The 18,449-nt window shown below is 39.5% G+C and overlaps 3 protein-coding genes across 3 annotated transcripts in view; 2 read left to right on the top strand and 1 right to left on the bottom strand.

Moving 5' to 3' along the window:
* Positions 1-59: 59 nt before the first annotated feature.
* On the bottom strand, positions 60-3,907 carry LOC110996633 (ADP-ribosylation factor-related protein 1). Its single transcript, XM_022264406.2, has 5 exons — positions 3,703-3,907; positions 3,457-3,627; positions 3,179-3,260; positions 2,739-2,910; positions 60-272 (listed from the first exon to the last, which is right to left on the bottom strand). Exons 1-5 carry the CDS (start codon positions 3,793-3,795, stop codon positions 179-181), a joined length of 612 nt encoding a protein of 203 aa, XP_022120098.1. The 5' UTR covers positions 3,796-3,907; the 3' UTR covers positions 60-178.
* A 343-nt stretch (positions 3,908-4,250) lies between these two features.
* Positions 4,251-7,007, top strand: LOC110996636. Its single transcript, XM_022264411.2, has one exon. It carries the CDS (start codon positions 4,251-4,253, stop codon positions 7,005-7,007), a length of 2,757 nt encoding a protein of 918 aa, XP_022120103.2.
* A 2,465-nt stretch (positions 7,008-9,472) lies between these two features.
* The window catches only part of LOC110996637 (23 kDa integral membrane protein), a 29,555-nt gene continuing 20,578 nt past the window's right edge, over positions 9,473-18,449 (top strand). Inside the window, exons 1-3 of the mRNA XM_022264412.2 lie at positions 9,473-9,761; positions 10,147-10,335; positions 10,634-10,810. Of these exons, the coding sequence (XP_022120104.1) occupies positions 9,702-9,761; positions 10,147-10,335; positions 10,634-10,810 (426 nt within the window). The 5' untranslated portion in view covers positions 9,473-9,701. The remainder of the gene's footprint in view (positions 9,762-10,146; positions 10,336-10,633; positions 10,811-18,449) is intronic.

Genomic DNA, 18,449 nt, shown 5'->3' with positions numbered 1-18,449 from the left:
AATTACGTATCTCTTATCAAAAACATTTATCACTGAAAAGGGATAGCAATAGACACTAACATGTTTAATGTTTTATTTTCGAATATCAATACTGTACAAAACAATGGGCGCGTCACATCATTATCTTAATAGGAAAGCTAATTATTATTCATTGCGATAGTATAATGTAACCGAATCACTATAGGTTGTCTTCGTGGTTTCGCGGCGGTCGATCTACGTTGTTCCTCTTTATACAATCGACGAGCCATCTAATGCCCTCGTCCACACCGTCACTAGAAATAATAAGTGCACATGTATGCGTAATGTTTACAATATGAATACTGACTTTTATATATGTTAAAGCAAGGTTGAACAATACTATAATAAATTAAATACATTTTAATGATACCGTGGTTAAGACTTCATGCAAATGAATATGAAGGTTGTTTAAACACCAAACTAGATAAGTGACGACTTAGCGATTAGCGTAGCTAATCAGTTTATTTTAGTCTTTATAAAATCACAAATTTAAAAAAAAAATTGCCATCGTTGCAGTTTTTTAGATGCACGGGGAAATCGGTGATTAGTCTGGTACCTATCCGAATCAATTCTATCGCTTTTATATAAGTATAAACCAATAAATTTTATATGATAGAGGATATGAACAATTTATTAAAAGATCGCGAGTATGGGACGGGGAATCCCCGACGACAGCGTCAGGAATTCTATATAGAGCTGAGCTAGTGCTAGTGGAGGAACTCCTGAAAACGAGATGTTTATGCTAACGATTAAGTTGTTATTTGTTTGTACATTGTTCTCAAAGTTGAGAGACCGGATGGGTGTCACCCCAAAAAAAGATGCAACTCTTTTTTATGTCATATAAACAAACAAACAGGGGGTAAAAAGAAGGGTCACCTGATGTTAAGTGATCGCCGCCGATGGATACTAACATTGCCCGAAGTGAAATGCCGGCCTTTTAAGAATCGGGACGCTGTTATCTTGATACATACATACTACGAGGGTACATTTAGTAAGCATAGTCAAATCTTTATATGTATATATTTAGAAGTTCTGAATTGGATAAATTTGGTTTATATATGCGGTATATTAAGTGGGTTTCGAAAATAGCAGTTTAGTTTAACTATTTATAATTATCATGCGTAGAAAATGTAGCGGTCTCAGGATATTAACACGGAGTTGAATTCAAAAAAAGAATACTAATACCTGTAGAGATTTTTTATACCCTTTATCAAAAAAGTATTATTGTTTTTGCATTGTATTAGAGTAAACGTATTTGAAACGTTCTAATGTTCAATAATACAAAAGCAATTCTCCCCGCTTTCGTCAATGAGCAACATTTTAGAACAAAAGTTATCCGTATTTTAACTGAATTTTTATTATCTGTCCATTTTAAATAATATTATTAGTTATGTTTATAAAATTATTGAATTGGCTGATAATTTATTTTTCGTTTGTTAAAACGGCCGAAGTCAAGGGCACTAATTTATACGTGAAAATAATTAGCAAATACATCGTTAAAAATTGAGTGCAATTATCTAACATAGTAACATTTTTTTATGAATTGCTACATTTAATATGGTTTAATCTTTTTAAATTATTTATTACTAAACGCCAAGGTCATTAACACAAATCAACAACAATGCAGTGCTTAGTCATTAATTAGTACATAACAAAATATATGTATGTGCAACATTATAAATAATTCATAGCCAGTAATCCTCGGAGACTTAATATAAATGAGCACGACAAGTCTCCACATACTCAAAAATAAAATAAGTATACATATGCAATTTATTCCAAAAGATAATTAATGTTTAAATAAAATACAACTATAAATATATTTCAAACAAATTTTTTAAACAAGAATGGAAGCGAGGGAATCCCTAGTGGCATGAGGCGTGCTGGGTAATAAAAAAATATATTCTAAAGAGTTTAAATATGTTGTATAAAGAGATACAAGCAGCGATACTTGTAGTAGAAAATTCAGAACAATAATTACTAGTCATTGATCTAGTCTTGACTTTTTAGTTTTAGCGCCATCTAGCGTTAGATATAACAATCAACACAAAATTATCGCGGTTGCAACTTTGTTTAAGTCATTAATATTAATTATCAAATAAAATATTAAGTATTTGAACCTTGATTAAAAATTTGCCTGTATCATAATTTAGGTAAAATTTATTTTAATTATCTTCTAGAATAAACACTAGAATATAATATACCATCTATTGATATGATGACAAAATGGATCGACGAAAGACTAGGCGGTATGGTCAAAAGCCTGCGCCATGGGCGAAAACAAAAGAAAAAAAGACTAATAAACAACTTTATATGTCATTTGACAGCGGTAAAAAACTTAAGGGATGGCTGAAACTATTAAACTCATTTTACAATTTATGTATTGTCATTAGCTATATAGCATATGGGCGAAGACAAGTCTTGTTTGATACATAATGCTAGATTGATCGATGCTTGAAGTTGATCAGTTCAAAATAGATCTAGCATTTTGTATTGGCATTCAAGACTGTGTTTTTTCATAATTGAAAATTTTGATAGTAAAAGAATATTTAATAAAAGGATATAACGAGATTACTTATGACTGTAACATGCACATGCTGTACTCAAGATTGAAGTAGTCAGTATACTAACCAAAATATATTAAAATTAAAAATAACAAGAAGGAATGAACAAACATTTACTGGTACCTTGATAATATGCAATTAAATAAAACTAATTACCCAGTCAATGCTGATGTAGCCATAAGCATAATGTCTCTTGCTCCAATGAGGTGAGCATTTTGATTAAATATAGGTTTCACTGTGTGAACACCCATACAGTCTGGAATATCTTGTTTATTAGCTAGCACCAACAGTGGCACACCCGTTAAATGTTCTGATGCTATCATTCTGTCTGTAAATATTTAAAAACAATTACACAAGAAATACATTGTAGCCTATGTGTTTCTTTTATAAAAGGATATTATAAAATATTGCTTTGCATACATTTGCCCATTGTTTTTACTAATATTATATGTTTGTAGTTTTTTTTAATTGAACACACTTTAGTTATGTTCACTGGGTATATACCAGTATAATTTTTTGTGTAACAAAATAAAGAATTTTTAAAGAAATTGAAAATTGAATACAAGTAAAATGGTGTGTTGCAGCTAGTCACTTACCAAAAGTTTCTTTTGACTCAGATACTCTCTCTCTATCAGACGAATCAACAATATATATGACAGCGTGACATTCAGCATAATACTGCAAAATATGAATATTTTAAATGTGTGTATGGTAAAAATGTTGCTATAATAGCAATTAGCATTGCAAAGGAAAGAAACACACTTGCTCTGCATGCATTAACTGAGATTTAATAACCCAGTAGTTGAAAACAATATGCAAAGAAGAATTACTTGAATAAAATTTTTCTCAAAAAAAATTTAAATATGTCACATACTTTGTCCCACAAGGATTGTAGTTCCTGTTGACCACCCAGATCCCAAAAGTTAAGTCTTATTCCATCCACATCTATCTTTCCTATGTTAAGGCCAACAGTTGTAGTAATTCTATTAGGGTTCATACCTATATATTTTTTAGTAAATTTCGTTTTAGCGGCCTCCAAATATGTCTGTAATAGAAATTGAAAATAACAGTGAAGAAAGTGGTAAAAAGTTCTGGACATAATAAAATGTGTTTAATTTACCGTTTTCCCTGCATTATCGAGACCTAATATTAACACACAATACTCGTCTTTTTGAACAACATATTTATAAAACCCATGTAGTAGTGTGTACATTTTGATTCATATTATTATTATATACACTATAAAAGAAAAATAAAAGTAGCTGAAATAAAATCAAAACAATTTGAATTTAGTATTTACTATTTACAACAGCTGACAGCAGTTCTCAGTTGTCAGACGTGTTGTACGTGTTAAATAAGGTAAATGAAACCAATAATCTGTGATCATCCAACACCATGCACCACTTTGTCTGTGCTTCAATAACGGACCGTTGCAATAATTAATAATGATTATATCTTAAATCAGGTATTCATATAAGAATAAACATATTCATAATGAAATAAGTGATCTTAAAGAATCGTTTTATAGTAAATAACAAAGTAGCCATTCAAAGAAATCCTTGTCAGTTATAAATTAAAATATTGGTCTAATTTGTCAAATTTTGATGTCAATAAAGTCAACATAACAAAATCCTTCTTATCAAATATAGGTACATATTGTAAATAATAATGCCGACTAAAAGTTTAAAATCTTCGACTGATAAATCTAGCGTTTTGGGTGAATATGAAAGTATTTATCTTACTCCAAGGGAAGCCAGTGTCTCATTAACACTACAGGGTGAGAAACCTGGTCCTGGAGACTGGATATTTCTCGTTTTATTTGACGGCCAGATTTTATTTGAAACGAAGTGGATCAATGAAGAAGTTCAATTTATGCAATCACTCCCCTTAGATTTGAAGAAGAATTCTGACCAAAGTATATTAATCGATAGGCCGCTTACGTTCCTATTGCGTCTTGCTGGTGGGAAGCCTACGAAAGATCCGGATCCTTTCCTTCACGTTGATAATCGTGTAGGCGGAAATGTTGATCTTTATCCATTATTGCTAGGAGAGGAGAAAATTGTTGTTAACGCACCGCTATATGTTTTAAACACCGGGGAAGTTACTACCAGTTCAGTCATTGTACATGCAGAGACCAATGGTGTTGTTGAAAACAGCAGAGTTCCAATTATAATTACTATGCTTTCTGCCCACTGTCTTCCGATTGCCAAAGAAGGAACGGTTTATATGAGCGCTGTTGGATTAAATGAAATACATAACCCTATGCCCATTAATTTTGGTATGTCCACGAGTACTGCATCAGCAACGAAAGTAGTTTGGTCATCAATAAGTAATGCTGCATATGGTGCCAACACGCTTTATAATATTCCAGAAGAAGATAAGTTTATATCTGATTGTGAACCAAAGGATACCGATTTATGCATTTCTGTTTATTGGAATGCAATGAAACGCGTTCTTGTAGATCCTATTGCTTTTCGAGAGCGATTAGAAGATGGTCCATTTTTGGTAGAACTGGCAGGTGTTCCAAAACAAGGCAAGATTGATGTCAGAGGACGTTACATGTCTTTTATTGATTTAGGAGTACTGTTGCAGCCGGGCCAATATGGAGTAACAACTTGTGCAAAGTTATTATATTTTAATGAATCAGAATTACCTGAACGAATGAGGCCATTGTTAGAGTTACCGCCTACTAGTGCTAAAATTAGTGTTCGAGAATCTGACGTCGTTACAGATGAACTTAACCACGTCGCTTATATAGCTATAAGGTTTGATTTATTTGAACCCCTTGTTCCTAAATCCAAAATAGCCGCTCTCTATGAAAAATTAGGCTATTCTTGTCCGGAGAGCCCAGCTGGCCCAGTAGACGAGATACGTGTCGAACCAACTCCAGAAGACCCATTTATAGATGTTCGGAAAATTAGAAAAGAAGGAGGCGCTTTAGCAGTGCATAAAGAACTATGCGGCTTGTCTTGTAAGGGAAATATGCCTATGAATCAAAGCATAAAACGCACGGCAGCTAACCGTCTCTTGTATCGCGTACGATCGATGCTTAAGCAATTTCCGCCTGGAGAATGTTCTCAAACTTATTTGCAAGATACTATTACTGCGCAACATGTGGCTTGCCGACGTGCCGTTACTGCGTCATTTGCTCCACAACCCCCTCTGCCTCGGCCAACTTCTCGTGTTGCAGCTGCTAGGAGCCGAATAGGTGGTGACGGAAGGATTATGAATCACCATATCGAACAAAATTTAAGGGCTCTTCCCAAACACCCGAGGCCTTTGCTGTGTAAAGCTCTGCGATATTTAGAAAATCAAAACGAAAGTGATGCTCGTGATTGTATCTTGAAAGCGTTGAGCTTTCAGCCAAGAAATAGATTCCTACTTTGGGCGTTGGGTGCAATTAATTACGACAAAACAGGTGATTCTTACGACAAAGCACACGCAGCGCTGCGTATCGCACTAAAAGGTGATATAACGGATGGTGTGACTAATGCTATCGCATGGGCAGCATTGCATTCATTCTATCATTTCCACGAAAATGCTTACGCAGCTTTTATTGCCGCAAAAAAAATGCGCAAAGCGTATGAGTTACCCCGTGAATGGAAACGATTCTTGCAGAGGTGGGTCGAGACTAGCGGCGAAGAAGAGTCATTTTGGATTCCTTCTCTGATTGATATAAGCAATCCTTTGCTAATAGCGTCAACTTTCTTTCTCTGTCTGAGATGTTTTCGCTTTAGTGAACTGTTGATGCAATGTAGTCTAAAAGGTTGTGCTACCAGAGGGTCACGTTTGAATCTTAAAACTGTAATCACCGAGGATTATTTTTATGTACAAGCGGCCTATTTACTCTTGCTAAGACAAGTTGATAAAGCTGTACAAGTAACAGAGACGGCGATAAAAAAATTTGGTCCATCTTGCATTTTATCGCAAATGCGGCTTACATGTTTGGTGTTTGCTCGTGGTTGGGATGGAGAGTGCGAGAAAGGTTTATCTGAAGCAGATAGAGCTGGCGCAAAACTACCTCCTTCTGTTCTGTTGCGGGCTGCATTAGGTGGTATTAAATCTAACCCACAAGGCGCACTGCAGCGAGCAGCGCGTGCGCATAAGATAGCTCCATCGGCATATTCTGCTTTAGTTTTAAGTCGCGTTTATATGAAAATTGGCATGGAAAGTCTGGCTGAACGTTGGGCCGCTGCAGCTGTCAAAACAGAGCCAATGCTAGCTGATGGATGGGCTGTTTTAGCATTATTGGCTATGGGGGAAAGAAACTTAGATAAGGCTAGAAATATGATACGCACTGCAAAGCAAGCTGGCCCAGTTAGTGCTGATGTTAAGGAAGATGTAAGGAAAGCCATGAAAGTCGTACATTTGGAGGGGTTACCAGAACTATTGGTGAAAGAGATATGCTTTTGTGACTATTATTAATTTCAATTGAATTAATCTCGCATAATATATTTTATATGTGTATATTGTAGGTTTACAATGGTGCATGGAATGTTATCGTTCTGTTTATGCTTTATTTATTTTAGGTAGAACAGTAATAAATTTCAGGCCAGCTTTTTAAAATTTAACTTACCTAACAATTACTTGATGTAAGATGTATGTTTTTGGACACTTAAACTTTTATTTTTAGAATTCCAATTAGAAAGAAAGAAAATTATTTTCATCAAACAAAACGATATTTAGTTTTGTTTATTGTAACATTTATGTCATGAAAAATATTATACGTATTATTGAGGACGTTATAAGAATACCGCATTTTTAATTAATCAATATTTATCACATATACGCCTGAGTTATTACGAACAAAACATACAACACCCATAATCATATTGGCGTTTTTACTTACATAAGTAGGTAATCCGCCTTCTGTATGACTTGTCGCTAATTTTTAGATTTGATATGACGATGATTCCCTTCACCTCTTCGGTGGGGATTGCGATATAGAAAGTCGATTAGTGCACAGCATTGAACCTACGACCTGAAGGATGAGAGTAGATAAAGCCACTAGGTCAGCTATACTTAAATTGTAGGAATAAACCTTAAATAAATATTCATAATGAATTAGGTTGCAAAGATTCCTAAGTACTAAAGTATCGTTTGGATTACATCAACATCATTTCCCGTGTTAAACGAGGCTAACCAGTGAATAGAAAATCTAGAACATTTTTTATCATAATTATAGTCTAGGTCTTGAAGGAACAACATTTTTTTAAGTCACATAGACAAGTGCTATGTAATACGTGTATAACTAACCTAACCCTGAGTTCAGTTTTCGGTGAAACAAAAGTTTTGGGTTTGTAAGACTGACATACGTAACATACAGCCATAACTGCAGAGGCTGTTAGTCCAGAAATCCTCGTGGCAGTCAGGTCGTTCCGTGAAGCCTACGCAGTGCCTGGCTAAGTTAGCCAGGATTCGAACAATGGACTTATTGAGAGTCCAGAAACCATTAATCAAGCCAGTACATTGAAACATTTTTCTAAGAAGCTGCTTCGATGTCACATTGCTCGAGCAAGTATTAATTGCGCAGACAATTAATTCATTAATTTAACCCAAGAATTGATAGTTGTATATAAATAAATAAAAATACATATGTAAATAAGCATACAGCGTCATCGATAAAATTTAGAAAACACAAAACAGGCAAATTTAAATTTCAAGTTTAAATTGTCGGATTCCTCGAATATTTCCTGAATGCAATACATGATTGGTACTAATTAAAAATGTATCTTATTATAGACTTCCTAACAGTCTGTATCATTACTCTTTCCTGTTGTATTGCTAAAAACGTACGATTTGAAACGGTGAACATAGCATCGAGGGACGCTCTCTTCAGTGTTTTCAGTTTGAAATTCTTACTGTTAATTTATTTATTTAATGTATACTTCTGTTTCATTTTGTAGCAATATGTTTTTATAAATTATCTCTGCATAAAGACATAGTTTAACAATACAATCAATTTTTATTATATACGAAAAAGGATATTTAGAATAGGAAATTGTCCAATTACAGTCTCTATTAAATGTCTTCGCACTCTATTCTTGTGTACTATTCTAATGGTTCTAATGGTTTTGTCCTATTCAATCTCCTCACTAGGCTCGTGGTGTCAATCAGTTGAATAGCCTCGACATTTACGTGTTGGTGGAGCCTTTGTCCGTGGGCAGCGATCCTTTTGATTATTATGGTGACATCCTCTTCATTAAGGTCCCGATGGAGGTCGACATAGCAATAACATATAAACTGTACTGTAACGTAATGTATAGTTATGAAAATCAAAAACATTTCGATAATAGAATGAACTCAAAGTATTAACCAAAAATATGTTAATTTTTTTTCATATTATTTCATTCCCTTTAATGTAGTTATTACTTATTGTCCAAGAAATACCGGGCATATTTTTCGTGCTACGAAAATCCATTGTCAAAAGTCAGTACTTGGCCCTCCACAATTAATCATTAGGACATATAGACTAATTCAGTGTCGTTCATTAAAATATATGTACATTAATTAATATAATTAGGTATGTATCAAAGTAATGGTACAAATGTACGAGTTAGTTAACGACTGGTCTTGTTGTACGACTTGATAGTTAATATTAAATAAATAAATACGAAATATCTAAAGTAATTGAGCTACTTATGAATTTTTAATTATGAATCTATAGTCCATCTATTTTTATCTGATCTACAAAGAGAATTAAACTCTACACTCAAAAATATGATCTCACTTTGACTATTTTTTAAAAGTACCACTGAATCATTGCAATAACTCCGGGATAAAAGCGTTAAAAATAGAAAATGTCTCTCGCTATTAATACTTCGACAGCGTACGAGAAAAGCCATAGCATTTAAAAGTAGGTTAGATTACGAAAACATTTATCTATGCGATAAGCTGATAAACAGCATCAAGCACATTCCGCTTTCCAAGAACATTTTCATTCACTTCAATATTTAATAGACTATAATTGTTTTATTTTATTGTGCGCGATGCACACTCAGTTGTAACTTGAGTTACGGGCGAAGCGACATACAAACAGTACTCCTTGAGGTGGAACGACCGTGCTTTTGTTTCGAGATTAAACACGTTATTAGATCTCGGACATGTGAACGATTCACAATGGCTCTATCCTCAAATTGTTGGAAATATCTTGTGCTAACATTCAACGTTTTATTCGCGGTGAGTATTTTGCTATAGAATTTTATTCCGGCCTTTTTGTTGAATCGTTCCCGTTATGCTGAATCAGCTTTGTTGTCATAACAACGCGGACAACTCGCTGCAACAAAAACATGTTTCAAATGTATTGTTGTAAAATAAAGGGCGATTTTTATTCAATATATAGGTTTAATGTTTAAAAACAGTCACCGATTCTTTTGTAATCAACTTTTTCCCACACAATATAGTTCACGATAATACGGCTGAATTCGATTGACCTCATTTTCTCAGATTTTCCTCTTGCGAAGCGCTAGTTTCTATGTATACTCTGTAGTTTTCAATGTATTTAGGATCACGCTCACTTGGGCGTATAATAACGAGTTTATGTATTTTTTTATGTTCCCAACAGATGTCAGCGATAGTACTTTTCGGCGCTAGTGGGTTTCTGTTATACCGTTTATTTGTATACCGGCATTTCATTGGTGTAAATGTGGAGTATCCAGCAATACTTCTGCTAATGATGGCTATCATTACATGCTCGATTGCATGGATTGGGTGGAGGACAGCAAAATCTATGCACCAAATACACGTAATAATGGTAAAGAATGTCAATTTTAGTAACTTTATTAAGTCAATCAATACTAATTTTAGTAACTTTATTAAGTCTCAAATCGAATTTTATTGTAACTTATAATTAGTTATTTAGTATGATTAAAGTGTAAGAAGATACAAGATATATTTTTGTAAGAATATAATATATATATACAAGAACTAATAAGGCAAACGTTTCTTGAAAATATATATTTTCGTAATAGCTAATTAGACTTGTTAACCTATGTTTTGCAAAATAGCGCCATCTAGTGTCAAAATGTTAACAATATTTTTTCTCATTTCAGGCTGGCATATTAATTTTGCTAGTGGTGGTTATAGAATTTGTTTGTTTTGTATGGGCAATGGTGGTATGGGACAACATTGAAATTGACATTAAAACTACGATGACTGCATATTTCCTAGAAACTAGTACAAAAGAAACAAATCCGGACTCAATACGATGGGATAGACTTCACGTAAAGGTAGTTTGATTTTCAATATTTTCAAAATTAAACTCAGAATTTGCATACTTAGTTCATCATCCTAGAATATCTAACGTTAGATATAGATTTGACAAGTAATTAAGGCGGAGAAGGTTTTGGGAATAAAAAACGCATTTAGCATTTTGTATAGAGAGTTTCAGGTCAAAACTTTTACAATTTAAAATATTTCAAACAATCTTGTTATTATGACATTATGATTAATAACATTTGCATAGCTACTTTTACGTGGTTGATTGTGAGATATATTTTTAATTAATGAATCTAAATGTACTTTCTTTGTAAATAAACGAATTTATTTATATTTAAATAATATGATGCTCATGTGAAACATATTTTTTAAACATTCCTTTCAATAGACATCGTATATATAGCAACATACGATGTCTCTTATTTATGTTTACAACATATATGGCCGCGAATCCGGCCCTCTGTAAGATATTATCTGGCCCGCGAAATATTTTGAAAAACCCAACTAAAAAAATACTATATTAGATACTCACGGGCGACACATCAAAATGTTTATTGCTTCTCAATTATTCCAAACTAGTTTATTCGTGGATATTTTAGTGTATTTTAGTTTATCTTTGTATATTTATGTGTATTTTCGTGTATTTTCGTGTTTTTCGTTTATCTTCTTTTATTTTCGTGTATTTTCTATTAAATAAATCTTAATTAATAAAAAATAAATCAACACATCGTTCAAGACTGTCGATAATTTGGAAAATTCTTAACGTCTTTGTATCAGTGGAATTAATCCAAATATCGATGAATTAGTTTCCCAAATTCAAGCTCAAGTGTCTTAATGATTTCGGTGTTCAAACTTTCGTAGTTTGTAACAATTGCAAATTTAATAATTCAATTATAATGTATTTTTTTTTAAATTTCATTTTGTTATTTATAATTACATTGTCATATTATTAAATGTTTTATATCTATCGCAAAAAAATATTATCAGTACTTTAAAATACACTATTTTATTTTCACTACATTTTCTATCTTAACAGTAATTACTAATACGATAGAATTCCAAAATAACTTCCACACCAACTATTCTAGATAAAAACATTAAAAAATTTAACTTATATTCCTAAATCTATCTATCTAATTAGTAATGACTTTTAAACGCGGCCTGCGAACATATTTGCTTATTTTGGCCCTCAACATGTAAAACGCCCACCCCTGATTTAAGACAACAAAATAAAGTTATTTTAAATTAATAGAATAAATATGTATTTACAAACCATCAAATGGCAATGAGTGTAAAAGATATTATATAATATTCAATCGTCACATAATGCCTGTTGTAACATAGCTACGACCTCTCTGCACTTTTGTAAAAAATATTGTACACATTGTATTGTCAAATAATTTCATAACACGATTAACATAACTAACCTACTGTAAATTTTCTGTATGAAATTTTAAAGAAATTAAGTATCTTTGAAATAAAGTCATTTAAACAGAAACATTTCAAAACGTACATTTGATCATAATTAAACAACCTTAACCCATATCGTGTTTAAAATACATTAATTAAAGGACAGCGCGTATAATATATAATATCTATGTTCAAGCCATTAATTAATTAGGTAACGCTCTAGGGAGCTATAATTCTATTGAGTACATTGAACGTGTCTATTGAAACAATAGTCAATAGTATACGTACATTTTAAAAAGGGTTGCTACAAGCTTCAGGCTTTAGTATGGATTTAGAATATCCATAGTACACTTAATCATGGTTTTGACCATACACACATATTGACAGAATTTTTCATGATATTCTATTACCCTTAGTAATTACTACGTTGGCATACCTAGTTACTATCCCTCCCACCGCGGAACACGTAGTTCCGCGGGGTCCAGCCTTGTCGTGGCGGGAGGGCTCAGTACCGGCAGCACGGGGCTTATACCTGAACGTGCTGCTGGAAAGCAAATGGGACCACCACGACGTAATTAGCCGCTCCCGACAGGTTCTCATTAGAAGAACCATGTGAGATGCGGCCGGATAGATGGCGCTTTAGGTGCCTGGGCACTTTAGCGATCTGTGGTTTGTCTTCGTGTCTCAACGTGCTTCCAGCACTTCAACAGACTGATTTGCGGAGTGTTGTGTGCGTGCTCACTTATTGTATCCCGCTTCCCTTATCCGGGAGCGGCGTTTACTTGTGTTGGTGTTATGTGTGTTTCCTACTCCCTTAAAGGGGATTGGGGAGAGTGGTGTTTCACGTCCGTCTGTATAAATGTTCTTGTGTTGCTTCGGTACATGCGAGGCCAAGGTGGAGGACAAGCGGTTATTCATTCCGTGCGTCCTATGCGCGGCTGTCTCTTTCTCGGCCTACATTGGTCCGCCGTACCCGCGCTATCTCTAATTCTTATTACTACAACGTGTACTATTCATGTATACTTTGTCCGTATACAGGTCACCTGAATCCCAAGTTTCGGTTCCCGGCGATGGGATGCATGACCGGGGGGGCTTAAACCCGGTCACTAGGGCACCAGGGAGGGGAGCTACCCCTCCTTAAATTAAAAGCACCACAAAGCATGGAAAGTAACGGAAAAGATAATAATACCCCAGGAGGGTCAAATCCCTCCCATGACCAAGAGGTCATGGCATCCGGTCCGCATCGTATTCTGGGGGCGGACCACGACCATGCGACAGAACCCAAAAACTCACGACCTGGCAATAATACGGAAATACTGATCAAGCTTACGGATCGTAGCGGGCCGTTGGAGGGGTGCTCAGGCGCCTCTAAAACGCCCTCTACACAAGGAGAGATCGCAAAAAGGGAGAACAATGAGACCGTCCAGCGCACTCGATGTCAATCACCGGTGCAAAGTGCAACCTGGTCCTACGCGATGGCTGACGATATGGGCTCAGACTCAACCGGCTCCATGTTGAGCATAAGCTCGACACACACTCAACAGCGTCCTCGAGGCTTAGGTGAGGCCCCTTGCACCCCAGGGGAGAAGTCGCGCTTTTGGCGTCCCCGAAAGAGAACGAGACAGGACGACGAGGAGAGTAGCTGCAGCGACACCCCTACTCTTTCGCGTGAACGCACGAAACCGGGGTACCAAAGAGCCCGAAGAGTGGAGAGAGAAAGTGAAGCCGAGGCGGAACTCGCGGTTCTTAACGAGAAACCCACCGAGACGGGTACGGTCGGAAACGCCAGAAAACGCATCGAAGAAAACCTGGCTGCCGTAGATAAAGTGGCCAGGTGTTCTATGAACCTAAAAGGTACCTTTGTCGCCGCTCTCAAAAAGGCAGTTGCAGCAATCAGAAAGGATGCTGACAGTCTGGCGGAGAAAACGCTTTCGGATGAAACTCGAGCTTTGCAGCTAGAAAATGAACGCCTCCGTGCACAACTTAATTTACTACAAGGCGAGATGCGCGAGTTGAGGCTGATCTTGAAGGGGGCCCCGAAGGACCACCCAACTGTCAATGTAGAAGAAATGGAGGCTCGTATCCTCCGCCAGGTAGGTGAGCATATTAATGCTCAACTAAAGGATCTCGGCTCAATACCTAACCTGGAGCCGCCACTCCTTCCCCTTCCAACTGTAGATAGTAAAAAAAGCAAAAAAGGGAAGCCCCCTCTCAAATCACCGAGGTCAAGGGATCCCCTCACTTCCTCAGCAGCACCGAAGACAAAGCGGAAGAAGGCAACCGTGCAGACGCAAGCTACTAGAAAGGAAGAGCAAAACAGCTTGGCAAAAGTGCCGAGAAAGGAAATGTTTGGAGGAAATACCCCTGCCTCCTCTCCTGCAAGTGCCATTGTATTACCACCCACTCGACCCTCTTTGGCTACCAACAATGAAGAAGGTTGGACGATGGTTACCAAAAAAAGGCGGAAACCGGCAACGGTAACACAAAAAAATGTGACAGCTTCAAAGTCTGAAAAGCCCCCGGCCAGGTCGCTGCCCAAGCTTAAAGTACCTCGCACCGCTGCAATTGTGCTGACTCTGCCTAAAGACGCCGAAGCTAAGGGTGTAACCTATGCCGCTGCCCTTAAAGAAGCGCGCGCTCAAATAGATCTGAAGGAGGCTGGCATTGAGGGTGTTAAGTTTCGCCGAGCGGCAACCGGAGCCACTATAATTCAGATCCCTGGAGCTGGTAGCGGGGAAAAGGCTGACATTCTTGCCAAGCGCCTCAAAACAGTACTGAGTGACAGTGGAGTCAAGATTAGTCGGCCCATCCGATGCGCCGATGTCCGAATCTCTGGCCTGGACGACTCTATCACAGCGGACGAACTGCGCGAAGCGATTTTGGCAAAAGGAGAGTGCCTGGCTGATCAAATTAGGATCAGCAACATACGGCAGGACAGATCGGGTCTTGGTGCAGCCTGGGTTAACTGCCCGATAACGGCCACTAAGAAACTCTTAGCGGGGAGATTCCTCGTCGGCTGGGTGGCGGAAAATATTAGTGTTGCAAAGCCAAGAGAGCTACGGTGCTATCGATGCCTACAAGTCGGGCACGTAGCTAGCCGCTGCATGTCCGACACTGATCGTAGCCAACTATGTTTTCGCTGCGGTCAAGCAGACCATAGAGCAGCCTCCTGCAGTGCAAAACCCAAGTGCCTACTCTGCGACGAGGCCGGTAGGAAAGCGGATCACAGGCTAGGGGGAAATAGTTGCACGGCTCCCAGTGTGAAATTTTCCAGACGCCACCCTTCACTTAAAAAGAAGTCGCCCGCAAAGTCTCCGCGTAACAATGCGCGCATGGAGGTTATTTAAACCGCAGTAAATTATCATGGCCTTACGGATTCTCCAGAGCAACTTAAACCATTGCGCTGCTGCGCAAGACCTACTGTACCAGAGTCTGGCGCAGTGGAACATCAACATTGGCATTATTTCCGAGCCTTACTCAATACCCGAAAAAACGAACTGCATTGGCGACCTCGACGGTCTGGCCGCAATTATCGTTACTCCGGCAGACAGCTCGCCCTACATTGGCCCAGTCCGAAAAGGCCACGGCTATGTGGCAGCAAAGTTGGGTAGCGACATGTGTATCGTGAGCACTTACTTCTCCCCCAATCGCTCCCTAGCTGAATTTGAGGCCTTCCTAAACGAACTGGAAACCCTGGTGCAATGGAGTCACCCGAGACATTTAGTCATCGCTGGGGATCTGAACGCGAAGTCCGCGGCCTGGGGTTCGCCGGTGACCAGGCCACGGGGAAATGCGTTGATGGATTGGGCAGCAGCGCACTGTATGGTAGTGGCTAACAAAGGCTCTGATGCTACGTGTGTTCGAGCAAATGGTGAGTCGATTGTGGATGTCACGTTCACGAGCACCCAACTCTCATGCTGTATCCAGGACTGGGAGGTCCTGACGGAGGTTGAGACGCTTTCGGACCACCGGTATATCCGTTTCTGCATCCTCCCTCCGTCGGCAAATCCTGTTCCGGTTTCGACAGAACTGGGCCCAAAATGGGCACTTAAGAGTCTGAACAAGGAGCAGGCGGAGTTGGCAACGATTGTGCAGGCCTGGTGCCCCAGCCCAGCCTCCGTAGAGCCTGAAAAAGAAGCAGAGTGGTTTCGTGGCGCACTGACGAACATCGCGGATGCTGCGATGCGAAGAAGCCGCCCTGGACCTCACCGGACCAGTGTATTCTGGTGGTCGGCAGAACTCGCCCAGTTGCGGTTTGCTTGTGTTGCAGCTCGCCGAGGCTACACGAGGACTCGCAGAAGGCGACCCATTCGCGCAGTAGAGGAACGGCAAGCATATAGCGCATACCGAGCTGCAAAACTGGCGCTGCGAACAGGTATCGCCGAAGCAAAAAAGAAAGCATGGCAAGAACTGCTGGACACTCTCGAGCGGGATCCATGGGGGCGCCCGTACCAAATAGTTACAAACAAGCTACGCTCGCGAGCCCCACCCCTCACGACATACATGGAGCCGGAACTGCTCAGTACAGTGGTGACAGAACTCTTTCCTAAACGTGACGCCTCGAGCACCCCACATGATACGACTTTGGACCACGGAGAAATAGTGTCTGAAGTGTCTCCTTCGGAGCTTAAGACGGCAATAGCACGCATGTCCTCTAAGAAGACCGCACCCGGCCCCGATGGCATGCACGGACGAGTGTTGGCTCTGGCCCTCGACGCTGGTCTTGGCATGCGCTTTCGAAACCTCCTCACGGAATGTCTTAAAAGGGGCCTTTTTCCGTCGACATGGAAGACAGGTCTGTTAGTTCTTCTAAAAAAGGGTGGAAAACCTCCGGAGTCACCATCAGCGTATCGTCCTATAGTTCTTCTAGATGAAGCCGGTAAGCTTTTCGAGCGTATCATTGCCGGCCGAATTTATAACCATTTGGAAACTATAGGACCGAACATACATGAGGCTCAATTCGGTTTCCGAAAAAACAGGTCAACGATCGATGCAATTGCGCAACTGCGAGGAGTGTGCGAGGAGCAGGTGTCACGGGGCAGAGTAGTTCTAGCGGTGTCGTTAGACATTGCGAACGCCTTCAATTCCTTGCCCTGGGACTGTATCCTGGATGGCCTGCGCCACCACGGCTTACCGGCCCATATAAGAAGATGTGTAGCATCGTACCTTAACGGCCGTCGTGTCATCTTCCCGAAACAAAATAGCATAGGGAGCCACCTCATCAAGTGCGGCGTTCCACAAGGTTCGGTTCTTGGCCCCCTCCTTTGGAACATAGGTTACGATAGAGTGCTGCGAGGGGAACTGGTTCCGGGAGTGTCAACGATATGCTATGCAGACGACACCCTCGTGGTCGCTATTGGACAAGATTTTAAGGAGGCGCGCCTTCGAGCGACAGCTGGAGTAGCTCGGGTGGTTTCTGAAATCAAAAAGATCGGCCTCGAGGTCGCCCTTCAGAAATCAGAAGCTATATGCTTCTACGGACACAGAAAAGCTCCACCCCAAGGCGCAGACATAATTGTCAGTGGAGTAGTCATCCGGGTTGGTACCACGCTTAAATACCTAGGGTTGATTCTCGACCCACGGTGGACTTTCAGACCACATTTCGCAGCACTTGCCCCTAAGCTCACCGCCACCGCAAACATGCTCTCGCGCATAATGCCGAACCTCGGCGGGCCGAATGGGGGGTGTCGCCACCTTTACGCAAATGCGATCCGGGCGAAAGCACTCTACGGGTGCCCAATATGGGCCGACAAACTTACCAGGCACAATCGCACGATTCTCAGGCAGTCGCAGCGAGTGATCGCAGCCAGGGTTGCGAGGGCGTACCGCACTGTGTCCTATGACGCAGTGTGTGTCATAGCCGGTACCGCACCCTGGCATCTCGACGCGGTTGCTTTTAGCGAAGTATATTGGCGGAGAGCCGAAACCAGGGAAAGAGGAAGCAACCCCACACTGGAAGAAATAAACGCTTGGCGAGCCCTGGAAGCCCAAGAAATACTAACAGAGTGGGAAAAGGAGCTGGCGGGAGCGACTGCCGGTAAATATACTATAGAAGCCCTCAGACCCCTGCTCCAACACTGGGTAAGGAGGCGCTGGGGCCAGCTCAGCTATCGTCTTGTGCAGATCCTGTCCGGACACGGATGTTTCGGTAGTTATCTGCACAGAGTAGTAGGGTGTGAAGAGGCACCAACCTGCCACCACTGTGTCGGAGACAGCCCGGATGACGCCCAGCATACGCTG

This window comes from Pieris rapae, chromosome 8 (genome assembly GCF_905147795.1).
Source record: "Pieris rapae chromosome 8, ilPieRapa1.1, whole genome shotgun sequence".
NCBI classification, from domain to species: Eukaryota; Metazoa; Arthropoda; class Insecta; order Lepidoptera; family Pieridae; genus Pieris; species Pieris rapae.
Note: the sequence above shows the minus strand (reverse complement) of the source record. Positions and strands in the feature narration are given on the sequence as shown.